This window comes from Boleophthalmus pectinirostris, unplaced genomic scaffold (assembly GCF_026225935.1).
Source record: "Boleophthalmus pectinirostris isolate CB_2022bp ecotype Guang Dong unplaced genomic scaffold, ASM2622593v1 HiC_scaffold_6, whole genome shotgun sequence".
In the NCBI taxonomy this organism is placed as follows: domain Eukaryota; kingdom Metazoa; phylum Chordata; class Actinopteri; order Gobiiformes; family Gobiidae; genus Boleophthalmus; species Boleophthalmus pectinirostris.
Window position 1 is genome coordinate 31,702,966 of NW_026571447.1, and position 18,593 is coordinate 31,721,558.

General features: G+C 38.8%; 1 protein-coding gene across 1 annotated transcript in view; it reads right to left on the reverse strand.

Moving 5' to 3' along the window:
• Positions 1–269: 269 nt before the first annotated feature.
• Positions 270–18,593, reverse strand: part of si:ch211-154o6.3 (uncharacterized protein LOC563854 homolog) — a 33,147-nt gene continuing 14,823 nt past the window's right edge. The window contains exons 6-13 of the mRNA XM_020928049.2: positions 17,925–18,011; positions 16,378–16,467; positions 13,361–13,449; positions 10,676–10,898; positions 8,428–8,550; positions 5,152–5,317; positions 1,951–2,036; positions 270–1,879 (exon numbers count right to left, since the gene is read on the reverse strand). Of these exons, the coding sequence (XP_020783708.2) occupies positions 1,785–1,879; positions 1,951–2,036; positions 5,152–5,317; positions 8,428–8,550; positions 10,676–10,898; positions 13,361–13,449; positions 16,378–16,467; positions 17,925–18,011 (959 nt within the window). The 3' untranslated portion in view covers positions 270–1,784. The remainder of the gene's footprint in view (positions 1,880–1,950; positions 2,037–5,151; positions 5,318–8,427; positions 8,551–10,675; positions 10,899–13,360; positions 13,450–16,377; positions 16,468–17,924; positions 18,012–18,593) is intronic.

The following is an 18,593-nucleotide window of genomic DNA, read 5'->3' on the forward strand; positions in this document are numbered from 1 at the left end:
CTGAGTCGCTTTAACCCATGAGGAGAGCATGTTCCAGACGGGAGCTTTAGAGCCGCGGTTAAAAACGACACCTCAGAGGAAGTACGAGGCTGAGATAGTCACATAGCGACCGTTTAATAATCCAAATATTGTATGTACAGATCATGTGTCAAACACGCAGTTTCACAGCTTCCAGCACTGACAGACTGAGCTCCACCTCTCTCCTCCTCCTCCTCCTCCTCCTCTACTCCCTCCCTCCCTCTCTCCTCTTTTCATCACTCCCTCCCACATCCTCGCTCTACTCCCCGCTAACCCCTCTCGCACTCTTTTCTTTTTTTATCTCTTACTCCTTTTCTATAACTGTCAGTCCCCTCCTTCTCCCCTCCTATTTCATTTCTTCTCACTCTACCCCTCCATCTCTTCCCTCCCTCTGCACTCCTTTCTAATTCCCCTCCCTCCGTCCCCCTCTCTTCTCTTAACCTCAGTCTCCCCTCCTTTATTTCTCCTTTTCTCCAATCTCTCCCCATCCCCCTGTTGCTCTCTGCTCAGTTTCTTCATCTCTTCAGTCTTTCTCTCTCCCCTTCCCCTCCTCTCTCTTTTTTCTTTCTTTCTTTCCCTCTCCCCTGTTGCTCTCTGCTGTTTCCTCCTGTCTCTCTTCTCTCTCTCTTTCCCACTCTTCTCTTCTCTCTCCTCTTTCTCTTGCCTCCCACTCTCCCCCTCTTTGTTTCCTCATCTCTCCCCCACTCTCTCTCTCTCTCTCCTCTCCCTGCCCCACCCTCCTCCCTTCTACCTCTCCCTCTGCTCAGTTTTCTCCTCTCTTCTCTCTCTCTCCCCCCTTCCCATCCTCTCTCACCTCCCTCTCTCTCCGTTCTTTCTTTCTTTCTCCCTGCCTCCCCTCCCCGTGCTCCCTCTCTCTTCCCTTCTTTCTTTCTCTCTGCCCCCCTTCTACCACTCCCTCTCTCCCCGTTGCTTTCTCCTCAGTTTCCTCCTCTCTTCACTCTCTCTCTCTCTCCCTTCTTCCTTTCTTTCTCCCTGCCCGACCCTTCTACAACTCCATCTTTCTCCTGTTGCTCGCTGCTCAGTTTCCTCTTCTCTTCATTCTTTCTCTCTCCTTCCCCTCCTCTCACCTCCCTCTCTCTCCATTCTTTCTTTCTCCCTGCCTCCCCTCCCCCTGCTCCCTCTCTCTTCCCTTCTTTTTATCTCTCTGCCCCCCTTCTACTGCTCCTTCTCTCCCGTTGCTCTCTGCTCAGTTTCCTCCTCTCTTCTCTCATCTTCCTCTCCTCACCCTCTCTCACCTCCCTCTCTTTCCCGTCTTTCTTTCTCCCTCCCTTCTACCCCTTCCTCTCTCTCTTCTGCTCTCTGCTCAGTTTCGTCTTCTCTTCACTCTGTCTCTCTACCCTTCTCCTCCTCCTCTCTTCCTTCTTTCTTTCTTTCTTTCTCCTTGCCCCCTCTCCTCCCTTCTACCCCTCCCCTCAACTGCTCCCTCTCTCGATTTTCTTTCTCCCTGCCCCCCTTCTACCACTCCCTCTATCTCCTGTTGCTCTCTGCTCAGTTTCCTTCTCTCTTCACTCTTTCTCTACCCCTCCCCTCCACTCTCCCTTCTTTCTTTCTCTGTGCCCCTTTTCTACCCCACCTTCCCTTCGTTCTTTCGTTCTTTTTCTTTCTCCCTGCCCCCCTTCTACAGCTCTCCTTTACCTCTCTCCCCTGTTGCTCTTTGCTCAGTTTCCTCCTCTTCACTCTCTCTCTCTCCTTCCTTTCTTTCTCTCCCCCGCTGCTCTCCGCTCACATCTCCCCCTTCAGTCCAGTCACTGAAGAACACATCGTGACCACACGCCGGACCCGCTCTCCTCCGACTCTTCGAATCCGCTGTCTTTCCCTCTGTCCTCGTCGTCTTCATCGTCTGCGTTTGAACGAAAGATTAAGTTTAAACAATCACCAAAAAGACATATACGTAAAGCGTGATCTCCGTACCGTCCGTCTCCTCCTCGTCCTCGGTGTCCCCCTCCGACTCCAGCAGGGAATCCAGTCCGTGGTTTCTCCTCACCGTCACGTCACCTCTGCGAATAATTACACGGAAACGTTATTGTAAAAGTCTGTATCCATATGATAAAATGTGTTCGATGTTCAAAACAAATGAGGGCACTTAAATTAATACGCTGCAAATTTCTCTGATCTGGCCAAGATTTAAAACTTTATATCAGGTTATTCATCTTGTTTCCAGATTTATTATCTACTTACTAATTCTGAGATGCTTAATTCTAGTCTTGAGGTAGTTTATTTTAAGATAACTTGTTAAGTAAAATGATCTTGCTGCATGGACAGATAATTTTACTACTTTTAAATCATTTTCTAATAGATTTAAGTGGTTATAACTTAAATTTTGGCCAAGCTTTTTTCCACTGTATTGTTAAAATCCAGCGTGAAAACTTGGGTTTAGTCACGAATAGAAATCAGGTTAAACTTTTGTGAATTTATTTTAGATATTTCTAATAAAAATACAACGGGACTCTTTATATTATAACAATTGTTGGGTGTTTATTGGCATCGTAACATTCTGTTAGTCTGATTCATCATCCGGTTTCACTTTGTGGAAACTGTCTGACCTTGCAGCATTAGGATTCGTTAGTTCGACAGTAGGCGGGTACTTTTTTTATTTAACCAATCGCTGCTGTTTGGTCGTGACGTATGTAATGCACCAAATCCCATAGGAAGAAAAGCAATAACGTCTTTCCTCTTGATAAAATTCACCAAACTTTGTTCTGGCTTTAAATCCTCGATCTCGGGAATCGTTGCCAACACAGAATGTCTGTCTTCGTCTACATCCATTTCAACCGCTTTTGTTTACTGTTGTGCTGTACCATAAAAGGGACACAGACAGGCACAACAAGTTTGATGTCATGGCTTCACAGCTCTTCACTGATTGGTCGGAGCGCAGTCTACAACTTCCGGGATTTTTGCAAACCGTCTAGTGTATTCTGATTCCTGACCTAGTCGCTGGAAAGAAATGAAATTGAGCAGAAGTACAAGGTGGCGGCAGCCTGGCTAACATTCATTTCGTTCATTCATTCACTTATTTATTAGTTTGAGCCAGGTACAACAAAATTCAAAAACAATATCCAAAATTTTGATATGTACATGAACATATTTGGGACCTGGTGCTCAAAAGGAGGAGGATGAAGTTTAAAAAACATTCCATAGGCCTAAAATATTAAATACAAATGAATATTGTTAAAATGCTGATCCTTGTTGCAGTGTGACCAGGTTTTGGGTCTAGTCACTAATGATCAGGTTCAACATGTGCATTTACCTTTTGAATATTTCATGGAGGAAAAGTATAATATAATCCATAGGGAAAAACTGGCTCTTGCCCCTATTTGTGAGTATGACGACACATCTGAGAATCTGAAAACTACAAACCAGGGATCTAGGGATCTCTCGGTATGATATTATCACGATATGCATCACACGGTACGATATTTTGGAGAGGCTTGTATAATTGTAGATATGACACTTTTTTGCTTTTAAAAAACCTCAACAAGATTTTGGTGTGAATTATTTCCATCATAATCCCAAGAATTCAAGTAAAAAACATATTTATACATGTTTTCTGCACTGAAATTAATCATGGGATGTGTAGTTTGCTTATTAGCTGTTGCTACTGTAAAACCATGCATTTAAGCGAAGGAACTAGTGATTTGATATATTGTGACAGTCCACGATATTATTGTGAGACTTTTGACGATACGATATCACAATATTTTGGTTATTGTTACAGCCATACTACAAACAGTCCCCTCTTGTAATTTTGACATTTGAGTCAATCAAGACACCGCAACTGTAGCCTGATTCAGCAGCCGGTTTCACTTCGTAGAAACCGTCTGACCTCGTAGCATTAGGATTTGTTCACTCGACGGTAGGTGGGTACTTTTCTTCATTTAACCAATCGCTGCTATTTGGTCGTGACGTATGTAATGCGCCACTAATGGGGCTAACTGGTATATTAAGCTTTTCTCAAATCCCGTAGAAAGAAGGGCAATAACGTCTTTCTCCTTGATAAAATTCACCAAATATTCTCTTTGTTCCGGCTTTAAATCCTCGATCTCCAGAATCGTTGCCATCACAGAATGTATGGCTCTTCGCTGATTGGCTGGTGCCCGGACTCAAACTTCCAGGGTTTTTGTGAACCGTCTATTGCTGGGGTGTCAAAGTGAAATTCACAGAAGACCAAAATTAAAAACTGTGACTAAGTTGTGGGCCAAACTAAATATTTACTGAAAAATTTCAACATCTGCATGTTTTCTCATCTTTCCAGATATGTAATGTTAAACCTTTTCTTATTAAAATAAATGTTTAGTAATATTTTTGCTTAAACACTGAAACCAGAACAAGCATAATATAAATAAAAACAAAATTTTAAATAAATAATGTCTCTGCAGCCTATCTGTAGCCGGCAGGCAGCTCTGATACATATTTTATTATGATCTCACGGGCCAAATATAATTATATTGTGGACCAAATTTGGCCCCCGAGCTTGAGTTTGACAAGTCTGGTTTAGTATATTCAGATTCTTGACGTGGTCACTGGAGTGAAATGAAACTGAGCGGAGGCACTAGGTGGCGCCAGCCTGGCTACCGCAACTGTATCCTCAAAAATAAATAAAGACTGAATGATGAAATTAACAATGCCAGTCAACTTTTATCATCTTAATAAATTCTAGCTTTGGGGTTAAATGATTTCTTATGCAATCTTTGCGGTTGTGACTAGTTTTGTGATTTGTTAAAAAAAAATAAAAAATAAAAATTCACTTCACAGTGCATATTTTAGACGCGTCTGGAGGCATTAGCATCTGAGAGTAAACTGGAATGAACTGCTACACTAATTAATGAATCACATTTACATGTTTGTAAAAGTGTCAACTACAGGAATAGCAGGATTTATCATAACACCCAATAGACGCAGGATCTTTTGTTGATTATTACTTAAATAATTGCAGCCATTTGGCAACTGCAATTCAAACTGCAATTTCAAATGGACGGCAATTAATCTCGCAGCCCTAACTAGCATATTCATCTATCTGCTGTACAGTTCAAGTTAAATATGCTAATTAAAACCATATTTGCTGAGCTTTTAGGCTGAGTTTTCGTGCAGACTTTTGACAGTTGCAGTACACACTTTTGCCTTCCAGTCGAGGGCAGCTGCTCCCACACGACAAGGTCACGACCCCCGGTGACCCAGCGATGGTCGCCGCTGCCTGTGGTCCACGAGGCCAGACACAGGATTCTGGGCGCGTCAGGCCAGGTCAGAGAGGTCAGGTACCGGCACTGAGGCAGGGAGAACACTGAAAGCAAACCAATATAATGTCAATATGGTTAGTTTCATTTCCCTTCACATACACTCGGAAAAATGTGAGTTACTTGGGTTCCCACTCTTTTTCACTGACAAAATTTAAAAACTTTTCCATGATTTTTTTATGAAATGAAATGTTAACCCTTTCCACTCACTTTATGGTTTGGTATTATAGTTTTTTAACATTCAAAATACTGTCAATAGGGATGTAACAATAACCAAAATATCATGATATCGTTTCGTCAAAATTCTCACAATAATATCATGGACCATCACAATATATCAAATCACAAGTCTATTTGGTTAAATTAAGAGTTATGGTGCAGCAACAGCTAAAAAAAAAGACAGAGAACTACATAGACCATGATCCTTTGCTCCATTTCAGTGCAGAATACATGAAGAAATAACAGTTCTAATCACTTTTAAGTCTTAGTTCTTTGGATTAAGTCTTGTCAAGGCATTTTAAAAGAGAAAAGTAGCATATTAGCCTTCACAAAATATCGCAATAAATATCATAATGTGATATGTAAATCGTGAAAATATCGTACTATGAGATTTGGATATTGTTACATCCCTAATCATGAGCTTTCCCACGATATCGCAATAAATATCGTACCGTGAGCTTCATACCGTGACGATATCGTATCGTGAGACTTGTATATCGTTACACCCCTAACTGTCATTAATTGTCCCCTAAATTGTCCCCTAAATGCATTTATTCATCATCATTTCAGACTCATGATCCATTTTTAAAACAGACAAGGACAGTGACAATACACAACAACAAATTTAAGTTTTTAAAAGAACCATACCAGTGTCTTCACATATTGGACTGACTTCTTATTGCACTGAATCTGAAATTTGTGACTGACATTATTAATTCATTGTCCGATTTGTTCAGCCTATTAATAAAACTGTACATTAAAATTCTGAGTGCAGCTTTGCAGAGTGTTCACTCGTGCAGTAACAAACATCTCCCTCGCACTCATCCATTGTGGCCTCCTCAAAAGCACCACAAAGCTTCATTGTTGGGCACCTACTGTCTTTGCAAACTGGCTTTTTTGTAATTAATCCAAATAGTGGGCTGCAATTGTAATCTATTTTAAAAGGAGCATACGTTTGGAAATAATCATAATAGCCTAATGATAACTTAACAGAACGATGTAGTTGCATGAAAGAGATACTAAAATTCCTTGACTTTTCCAAAACTTTCACTGTATTTACACAATTCTTGAATAACTTTTCCAGGATTTCCATGACCGTTGGAACCCTGAATTTAGAAGATGTTTTAATTTATTTAGTTTACAGGTGCGCTATAATTTCCTGGTGGAGGGTCTGTCTCCTTATTGTCTGCAACAAGTTCACTCTTGGTGCCATTGGTATTTTAAACCAGCCACTCGAATTGATACTGTATCTATTGTTATTATTATTTGTGTTGTTGTGTGTCTAGTCTGGATGTGTTGTGTTGTGTTGTGTACTGCTGCTGCTACTGCTGCTGCTGCAAACCAAATTGCCCCACGGGGATAATAAAGACTCCCTGAAGCTTGAACCTTGAAATACCTTAACCTTCTCTCCATGGGGATGTTATTGCTTTGCCTAGAAGATTTATTCAATTACGCTTAAATGCCATACTGTGGAACATTCCAGGCAAAGCAATAACATCTGAAATCTATATCTATGGAGAAAAGCAGGTACTGTAACCGACCATCCCTCAGAAAAGTCATATAATGCACCTTTAAAGGGCCCATCTCATGCAAAATCAACTTTTCAGAGCTTTCTACCTTCTAAGAGTGATGTGTGGACCTTGTATATGTCGGCGAAGTGGTTTTTAGATTGGTTCGGCGTTTTTTAAACAAATTGCAGTGCATTTCTGCCACCCTCCCACTTGACAACGAACTAAAGCTGCTACAACAATGACGCGGCAGCTACACCTATGACGCATTTGACGTAGCAGAAGGCGCTTCGCATCCGCCCCCCTCCCCCGCTCCACCGCCTCCACCACGCATTGACTGACAATTCCCACCTGAACACCTAAACAAAAGCGACAGCATAAGCTCATTGTTCTACACTGCAGTGCACGATATAATATGTTTATCTACAAGTGTTTATTAATACTTTACCAATCAGTAATGTTCAGCTGATGTTGATGCGGTGCTTGAGCTTCGTGCACCTCAAAGTCCTCGTCCGATTCCGGGTCCAACACATGTGGCTGAAAGCGCTCTATCGCCATGATGAATAAAAGTTTATTCCTACCACTATCAGTGTGCACGCTAGGGCTGGGTATCATTAAGAAGTTGCCGATACGATACATATCTCGATATAGTGAATTTATTATTTTTAATTTATTCTATACGATATATTTCAAATCAATTTGATACGGTTCAATAAAAAATAATGGTGATACTAAAAGTTACTTTGTTAAACCACTTCTTTTAATCATCAAAACACATAAACGAGTATCCTTCCTCTAAACAAACAACAAAACTGTAGCTGTAACAAAATAATTTTGTAAAATAAACCAAAAATATACTCTTGACGATATATCAATACAGTAGCCCATGATATCAATACTGTAACATCAAATTGTACGATACGATATATTGATATTTAAATATTTTTGCACACCCCTAGTGCACGTCTGTCTCTCCCTCCCTCCCTGAGATGGCGGAGGAAGGGCGGCTCACTCAGAGCCTACGTCACGTTTGGAGGGCGGAGCCTGTGCTTTCTCAGGACGGGCAGGGGGATGAGCAATAGTCGGCCTTTCATAGTTCCTGGTCTGTGATGCCTCCAAGAAATCAACAAGATTTCATAACTATTGTGTAATGGATGTTCCAAAACCCAAATTGTGCTTGTGTATGTGCAGAAGATACAATGTGAAGAGTTATTTTGCATGAGATGGGCCCTTTAAATGTAATTCTGACTGATTTTGATTATTTTTTCTATTTCCATTTCAAGTCTTTGATACACCATTTTTGTGAAATACATCAAAACTAGTCAAAACAACACATCAAATTGAGACAATATATTCCGTCTTTAAGTCATTCGAGCCGTGTAGGACTGTCAGTTTTTCAGTGTAGACAAATGGCTGAAGATCAGACTCACAGTTGAGCGTGCTCTCTCCGTTCGTCAGATCATAGCAGGAGCCAATTAGGAGGCCTCCCGTCTGGTGCACACAATCTGTTACCCCGGCGACGCTGCTGTGATTGGTCAGCTTGGACATCACTCCTGGGATAATTGGACAGATGTTAGCTTCATGTATTATGTAAATGAGTTTCCTTCACACCGCGTCATAACATTTTAAACCTCCCATAGTTTAAAATTGAATTGGAGGATAAGTGAGAATTCTATGGTACTTTTTTTGTCTTTTAACTTTAATAATTTAGCTGTTTAGTCCTGGTGTGTGGTTCTTATGAATTCTCCACAGTCACTTTTCCTGCTATTTATTCTATCCATATGCTGCGCTGTGCATAATCATATACACAGCCACGTATTGTACATAATAATATTGTAGCCTTATAATTTTGCTCTGTCTGCTCAGTGTTGTGTTAGATTTCTGTATATTTTTCTAACATTTTTCTTCTCAGGGTGTTCTTGAACTGTTCATTGCAACCGTGTAATTTGCCATTCTAGGACAAATAAAGGTTCTCTTATCTTTTCTTATATTTTCTGATCACATCCACATAAAAAAAAAAAAAGAAAAAAGGAAGGTAGTTCAGCGTTTTCACCGTCAGATGTTGACCTGACCCCAAATAAAATAAAAGTGGTTCAACGTCATGAGCCTCGCAGCAAAATCGACCAAGTAAATGTTCAAGGTTTTGGGCGAAAATACAAACATATACTGACTATAACTACAAGATCACAGGGGCTGTTTGAGTTTTTTTTTTTTTCTTTTAGTTTGGCAGAAGCCGAGGAGAGAGCCAACGACACCAACAGATTCAGCAGGGTCTGGAGAGCGGAAAGAAAACTCAATTTTATCAACAACAAAAAAAAAGGCAGTGTGCTATAAGGCTGGCGATATGTGGATTTTCTGGTATATTTCAAGAACAATGAATTTCCCGATCGCGCTTTTCACAGCTGCTAAAAATAAAGATTGTGACATCACCTCACAAAGCATTATGGGACAAATAAGCACCAAAGCAAAACCAGTAAGTTCTCCTCCATTTCTGGTTATAACATTGTGTAATATTGGTTTTATGTAATGTTTAAATGTACAATTCCATAATCCATGTTCAATACAATAAACAGGTTCATAATCTTAATATCATTTCAATATTTTCTGTATTTCTCATGACCTTGTTCTACTGCTTGTGTAATCGCTCTTAACTCTTAACTCTGATTATGCAAAATTGACTCTTGTGAGCTTTTAGTCATGTCGTAATGCTGTTACCACATCAAAACATATCTAGAGCAGCGTTTGGTTTCATTCACACGTTTGATCCTTTATTATTTGATAGGGGTGTAACGATGTTCAAGTCTCACGATACGATATCATCACAGTATGAACCTCACGGTACGATATTTATTGCGACATCGTGGGAAAGCTCACGATTAGGGATGTAACAATATCCAAATCTCTCTGTACGATATTTTCACGATATACATCTCACGGTACGATATATATTGCGATATTTTGTGGAGGCGAACAAAACCTCTTTCCTCTTAAAATGCTTTGACAAGACTTAATCCAAAGAACTAAGACTTAAAAGTGCTTAGAACTGTTGTTTCTTCTTGTAGTCTACACTGAAATGTAATCTTTGTCTCTGTCTTTTTTTTAGCTATTGCTGCACCATAACTCTTAATTTAAGCAAAGAGACTTAATTCGATATATTGTAATGGTCCACAATATTATTGTGAGACAATATCATGAAATTAAGGTTATTGTTACATCCCTAATTATTAGTCTCCAAAACTCAAAATGCTCTGTTCAACCTTGTGGTGTCACAAAGTGGTAAGTTAACAGCTCCATTTCACCTTTAGTTCAGTAGAGATTGGCGGTTCCAGGTCTGAAATTATCCAAATTATTCTAGTGAAGGTGTATGGGGTTTAAAAAGACAGTGGAGAACTTTCTGTATTACCACATGATATCACAAGGTGGAACAGAGTGTGAACTCAGCCTAAATATGCAGGGTTTGTGTGGTGTTAAACATGTGTGAATGAAACCAAACACAACTCCAGGTGTGTTTTTGATGGGGAAACAACATTAGAACATATCAAAAAATAGAGTCATATGAGTCCTTTAAGTAAAATGTATGATTATTGGACGAGATAACTTTTGGCTCCTACAGGTGTCATGTGCCGGTTTGTTTGTGTTATTATGCAAAAACACACTTTGCATATCCAGTTACGTCACCTGTTCTCCAGTTGAGGACCTTGAGCCAGGCTTGCCCATAAGCCAGGTACACGGTGTCTCCTCTGGGACTGAGGGAGAGCCTGCCCCCCGGGCCTCCTCCGCAGCCCGTCAGACCCCCGCTCCAGTGGCTCAGTCGCCTGAGGGGGTCCCGCTCCGAGCAGCGGTTCTCCCACACAGACACGCCCCCCTCCGCCGAGCCGGAGAACACCAGCGGGCCCTGAGACTACAGCACACACACAGAGACACACACACAGACACACACAGACACACACAGACACACACACCGTCGTCATGGAGATCAGAGTCTTTATCGAGGGGCAGAGAACGGCGTGTACAGCTGTTTTAAAACATACGTTGCTTCAACGCTCCTTTGAAACGAGAATGACAATGGTGCAAGCTTTTATGTTAAATCAACCAAAACGATGAGTTCATTAAAAGGGTTTTTAGCCTCATTATCCATTAGGCAGCACTCCAAAACAACAAAACAACAAAAAATAAATACCAGGCATGGAAGGTACAAAGTATTTTAGAATCAATAACTGAAAGAGCCAATATTACACGGTTTTATAATCTGTGTTATAATGTTATGTTATAATGTATGTAATATTTAGGCGGACAAAAAACACTTTGTGATGTTATGTGGCAGTACAGGAAATGCTCCACTGTGTCTAAACTCCATTACATTCGGGTAATTTCACCCCTGGAATCACAAATCTCTACTGAACAAAAGGTAAAAAGAGATGTTACCTTGAAAACTACCACAACATGACATCACAAGGTAGAAAAGAGCATTTTGAGCTTTGAAAATGTAAACAGATAAATCATTTTGAGGAGGTAACAACATTATAACGCTTTCAGGAGTTAACTTTCTGTATAGGAACTTTAAAGAATATATTAGTAGGTTTTGTTCCTTTTTCAACAGGGATAAAGCAGATGACGGTCTAGATTTAAACTTGGGTCACACTGTTTTCCAATCCAATCAAATGTCTCAAAAGTCTCCAAATTGCTTCACATTGTAAATAACAAAGAGCAAATGTCCAATTGCCCATCAACTTTGGTAGATTAATTACCAAGAAACATGTTTGGGCTGCTTAATTCTGAGGAAAAAAATGAGTATTGTGACTTAATTTGCAGATTATGTTTTAAAAAACAGTTTTCAATTCAGTGAGAGATATAAATATGGAACTAACTAAACTAATTAAAGAGCCACATTAATTTCAGAACATGTTTGCAAAGGTCTAAACTGAATAATTGAGCTATCTGTTATTTTTATTTTGCACGTTCTTACCATTTTCCTGGTATTAATATGCAAACACGGGGCAAACTGCGTACCCTAGTTACCATGCCATTTCCATCCTATCACCATGTTATTACTGTACGAGCAGATGAATGATGATTGGTGTGAGAAATGGGCAGTATAGAAAGCGCAGTGTCTAGTAGAGCTGCAAGAATAATCATAATTGAATCGAAATTTGAATAGATGCAATAGGCAAATACATAAATCCATAAATTCCTCCAGAAACAAGATATATGGTTTTATTCGCCGTAAAAATTGTGAAAGCTTTAGTTTAGTTCTGCACAAACATGTTCTGAAATGTGATTCTTGTATTACCATATTTTTCGGACTATAAGTCACACTTTTTTTCATGGTTTGGATGTTTCCTGCGATTTATACTCTGGTGCGACTTACATATTAAAATGTTCAGACTGACAGCTGCGAGAAGCTCTAGGCTTGTGTGTCAGTATCTACTACTACTACTATTACTCCTGTACCACTGTCACTTCGCTCTACTGCGCATGTCTCCTGTAGAAAAAGCTGCTGTCTTTCTACAAATAGTGACATATGCACCTGAAAACGGTAATCGAGCAGCAGAAAGAAAGTTTAAAGTGAGCGAGAAACTTGTAAGGGACTGGTTTAAAGCGAAGATGGAGAACACAGCTTCACGGCAACCAAGAGGGTGCGCCATGAAACTTTCCTGGAAGTCACTGGATGAATCAACAAAGCCTGGACTTCAATGACAACCGAAACCATCCTGTCGGGATTCAGAAAGGCCGGAATAATTCTGGAACTGGAACTGACGCTGAGTCTGACGGCAGCGACACAGAAGAGGAAGCGGCGCTCTGTTTACATCATGGATCTATGATTTATCTCCGGAGGTCGCGCAGAAGTGACACAGAGGATGAAGAATTCAGTGGATTTAGTGATTTGGAGTGAGATCGTGAGTTTGGTAAACTTATGTTCTGTTGTTTATGCTTTAATTATCTGAATAACTGTTAATATGTTACATTAACATATTAACGCCTGTTCAGTCTGTTGTTCTCTGTTCTGTTGTTTTTACTGTAACTTGCCTTTCAAGATCAAATGTCAGTTCCTGGTCTCTGATTTTATAAAATACATTTCCCCAAAAAGTGCAACTTATAGTCTGGTGTGACTTATATATTATATGTTTTTTCTTCTTCATTGCGCATTTTTTGGCTGGTGTGACTTATACTCCGGAGCGACTTATAGTCTGGAAAATACAGTAGTTGTCAGTTCATATTTGTCTTTTCGTCAGTTTTTTTTTTTAAACAGAATCCTATTACTGTAACATAAACCACAAATCAAAATGCAGCACTTGTCACCAATTCCCCAATTTTGTGAAATCGTTCCGTCCTGGTCTTTCCAGAAGGTAAAAGCCCACTGACCTGTATGGAGGTGACGGCGTCTTCGTGAGCGTTGACAGACTGACAGTTCTCAAACGAGTCCCAGCTCCAGGCCTGGACTTTGCCCGCGTCTGATGTGACAGAGTTTGGGGGTTAAACAGCGCCAGCAGCCTCCTGGTGCTCATTACAGCCGAACACAACACCTGAGCTTGACTCGACAAAACTCAGAGCTGTGAGGCGAGCTGATGGACCTGTCTGACTAGATGTGAGTGATTAGAGCTGTATTCGACTAATTCTTGGTCGTGTCCTGCAGATTGAACTACTAAGCAACTACTGCAACTAAATTATTGTGCATAATAGTGAAGATTTCTGTTTGCAATTGATTAATAATTGTGCCTGAACTGAAATGTACTGATTTGAAATATTTTAAAGTAACAATCGGTGTTGCTGTTTTGTCTTGAAAAAGGAAAAGAGGGCAGATAACATAAGATTAAACTCTTCTTTCCACTGCTTTTCATTCATTTCTTGTATGTTTGATGTTGTGACACCGTTGATCTCTTTTTATACTTTATGAATGAAATAAATAAATAATAAAACTGATTAGTCGAACTAGAAAGAGGGCATGGCAAAAGCTCTCAAAACTATTACACACCTCTCTGTATCTGACTCAAACTGCACTGCAAAAACAACTATTGATGCAAAAAAAAAGATTAAACACACTCCCTAATCTTCAGATAATCCACTCCTGACTTTCTCCTTTCTGATTTTATTTATTTATTTGACAAGGATACTGCACAATAACTGTATTTTTATCTATAGTTCCTGGGCAGAGATGTGTAATTCCTTGTATAATTTTATCTCCAAAAAGTAAATTCTTCAACGAAACTACTAAGAGCGACCGATTAATAAACTAAACTACTATAACTAAAAGACTAAAGGACTACAACCCTATGGGAGATATAATGAACATGTTGTAATATTATAGGGCTGGATGATACAGAAAAGATATAGATTTCAATTTGAATGTCGCAAATAAAAGGTTTTCAGGTATTGATTTCAGGATCTCAAACCAGACACGCTTTTAATCAGTGCCATTTAACACCCAAATAGTCCAATTTAATCCTCCAGTGAATTCTGCTCTAAACCACACGCTTTTTACTAGCAGAGGATTGGCTGCAGACCTCTAACTGCTCAGCCCAATTATAATGCAATGGTTGTTTTGCTTGCTGTATAATAAAAACTAAAAGAACAGCAACAAAGAGCTTATCAAAAATAATAAAACAAATGTGCACAGAGGGTATTGATGCTTTGCAGATGGTGACATAAATGTTCTCTGGGGCTGTGGGGACGTGACACTGCTCTGTCTGAATTAGGTTTTAATCTGAGCTTTGTTTTAACACAATCTGACCAAAGAAAGAAGATTTATTTGGAACAACAGGTGAGATGTTAGAAGTTACACTCACAAGGTACACTACTGGTCAAACGTTTTAGAATACCCGAATTTTTCCATTTATTTATCGCATTTCAAGTTGTGCAAGTCCAATGAAGAGCTTGAAATGGTACAAAGGTAAGAACTGAACAGACAGAGGTTAACAAAAAAGATAAAAGATACAAAACACAAGTCCAAGCTCTGCCAAAACTACCTCAGGAAAAAAGAACAAGATGGTAAAGCTTGTCCAGCAGTCTCCAGACTTAAACCCCATCGAGCTGGTTTGGGATGAACTGGACAGAAGAGTGAAAACTAAGAAACCTACAAGTGCCACACATTTATGGGAACTTCTGCAACAGACTTGGGAAGAACTTTCTGAAGAATATTTGATTTCTTTTGTAAAAAGAACGAGCCACGAGTGTGTTCAGTTGTTATATCTGCCAAAGGTGGACACTTTCATGAATCAAAAGTTTAGAATACGTTTTCGTCAACAGTAAACAATGAACAGTAAAAAACTGGAAAAAGTGGTGTTCTAAAACTTTTGACCAGTAGTGTAGTTAGTTATTGATCCCAGCCTCTTGAAAAGGTGCTATTAAAATTCATTTTGTATTTGTGTTCACTGTGTCACCAAGACAACTGCTGAATATTACACCACAAACATACAGGCGGAACACCTCCACCATGATGTAAATAACATAACATGACTCTTCTTTCTGCTCCTTTTCATTTACCGTATTTTCCGAGCTATTAGGCGCGCTCTTAAGTCTCCAACCCCATCAAAAAACGACAGCGCGCCCCGCAATCCAGAGCGCCCTATACACGAATCCACTCAGGTGTCCGAGCACGACTTCAGTAAACTACAAAGCCGCACCACCCGCAGTGCACGCAAACACACACAGAGCAGACAGCGACCGTGCGGCGAAAAACACCCACAACCACACTCATCACTCCACGCCGACGAGGAACAGAACGAAGGAACGGAACGGAGGAACGAACCGAAAAAGCGAGTGCAATGTGCCACTTCTAGACACAACTGAACAACTGAGTCACTGCGAACACGCCGACAATCCAGCGGTCCCAGACAGCAGCCCTCCCTACACGCCACAACTGAACAAAGCCCAGAGTCACCGTGAACGCCACAAACAAAGTCCCACTGACCCATCCAACTTTGTCTTTCGTTTAAAGTCCGGTGCGGTTTATTTGTGAAAAAAGTTCGAAAATAGACCACTCAATGACAGTGCGTTTTATAATCCAGAGCACCTAATAGTGCAGAAAATACGGTATTTCTTGTATATTTGATGTTGTGACACTGTTGATGTCTTTTTATACTTTATGAATGAAATAAATTAACAAATAAATATTGATATTTTATGCAGTGACATGAGATCTGAGCATCAAAAAAACCTGTTGTCAGTCACTCAATGGACTTTTAGAGCAACTATTGTTTTCAAAACTTTCAGATTACTCGAAATCAGATTTTTGGTGAGCACGTGAACATACACACTGATATTTCAAATAAAAAGGTATAAATTCATAGATATGCTCTTTTTTTTACAGTACATTCCTTCAAGATTATATTTTAGTACAACCTGCAGCAAAATATAGGTAAGAGTTACGGTGAACAACGTACCCGATCCAGTAACGATGTAGCCGTCTCCCTCCGGCACAAAGCACAGGGCAGTCACGGCATTAAACGTGTAAATAGACTTAACACACTGGCCTGCAGGCATAAGAAGAAAAAAAGATTGCATTTACAGGTCACAAACAGCAGGTAGCCCAGGTAAACATGTTACAACTAAAAAATACAGGTGTAATTATTATTCATGTGCTGCATACAGCCTTGAGGCACTGTCTACCTAAGGAGATAAATGTAAAATATTAACATGGGTGAAGTAACTCATAGCAGCACTCAGAGCCCAGATCTTCACATTACAAACCACGACGTGTGATTCAAGGCCTGCTCCTCATTCTACACTACACTGTAACTTAAAAATAATACATTCCACAAGAAATAAAATAAATAAATAAAATAATAATAAATAAATAAAATGAAATGAAAAAAAAAAAAAAAAATAATAATAAAACAATAATAAAAAATAAATAAATAAAATGAAAATAAATAAATAAATAAAAATAATAAAAATAAATAAAACATAAAATTAAATATAAAATTAAATAAAAATTAAAAATTAAATACAAATTTAAAAATTAAATAAAAAAATAAATAAAAATTAAATTAAAATGAATTAAAATAAAATGTAATTTAATTTAATTTAAATAAAATAAAATAAATAAAATAAAATATGGTTTGAGGAAAGATTATTTTGATTTTGAGATAGCTTGTTTGTTTTGGAAATTCCTTCTGACCAATAACATATATAAGAGCCACTTTTATTCTCTGGCTTTTAACACCGCTTGAGTTGTGTGGTCCTCTGTGTCTTTTATTTAATTTTATTTATTTATTTTCTTCTTTTTTAAAATCATTTTGAGCTTTATGCATTTTACCACTTTTTATTTATTGTTTTTATTTAGGATTTACTGTGTTTTACTTCATTAATTTGTGTGTGCAGCACTCTGGAAACTGTCATGTTTATAAAATGTGCTATATAAATAAAGTGGATTGGATATATATGTACTCTGATGTGACGTTAAATATTGAAATAGAAATATATTGTTGTTTTTTTTTGCAGTATGTGTAAACTTAAAGTGCAACTGCAAGGTTAAACTACTACTTTCACTAAAACTTCATTAACCTATATTTAAGATTTTACAAATAATCTTGCCTAGTCATTTTGATGAAATATATAATTTTAGTTCCTGGTTGGACATGGTTATCAGATGTACATAAAGGTGTTACCTAGCAACAGTCTAAATCAGCCAATAGTTTTGATTTGGCTGATAAAAATAAATTTGAAGGTTGAAATGGACAGAAAATGCAAACTGTCCCTGGATTTTATTGCTGATGACAAACGTAAAGGTAGAACTCACCGCTACTCAACCTGTGTTTTTCTACTTTTCTTTTCAACTCTTTTCCCACAAATTGCCACTTAACTGATGTAAAACTGATAAATATCCCACCAAACCAAGTAATAACAAGCAAAACATGAAAATCTGTCACGTGCACTTGAAAGTAAATAGTAGGATATGTTTTTATGTGTATAATATGAGTGTATTTACCAACACTGAGCGCCCAGATCTTCACATTACAGTCTGCAGAGCCACTTAAAATAAACCTCTCTTTGTCAGACAGAGACAGGGACCAAGCTGACAGAAGGAAAACAGAAAAAAACAAGTTAAACAACAAAAGGATGAGACGCAACATATTGAGACCACAGTGATTATGCAAAATACACGCTTTGAAGAACACGCGGGCTAAAAGCGTACCTCACGGCGTTACTAATACACTGGGAATGGGTGAAATTTGATAACCCATTTTGATTCAGTTTAGGTATGGTGCACTATGTCATTTTTCTGGTGTGGGGTACGGCATCTGTTCGTCTCCACGGGGATATTAAATGTAATTTCTCAGTCATTCAGGTTTATTTTCTTTAACTATGTTCCACAGTATAACATTAAACCTGTGTATATTGTATTTGTATAATGTCAGGTATTATTATTGCTGACAACACTGCCTTAAATGTGCATTCTTTCTGTGAGCTGGCGTATAACTAGTCTAAATGCTTGTTTCCATGGCAATAGATATGTTTAATGCTATACAGATGAATGAAATATAAACCGATAAACTAATACAAGAATCAGATGCATTTAAAACATGTTTACAGAGTAGTGTAGTAGTGTGCAAAAATATTGAAATATCGATATATCGTATCAATACAGTATCGATAT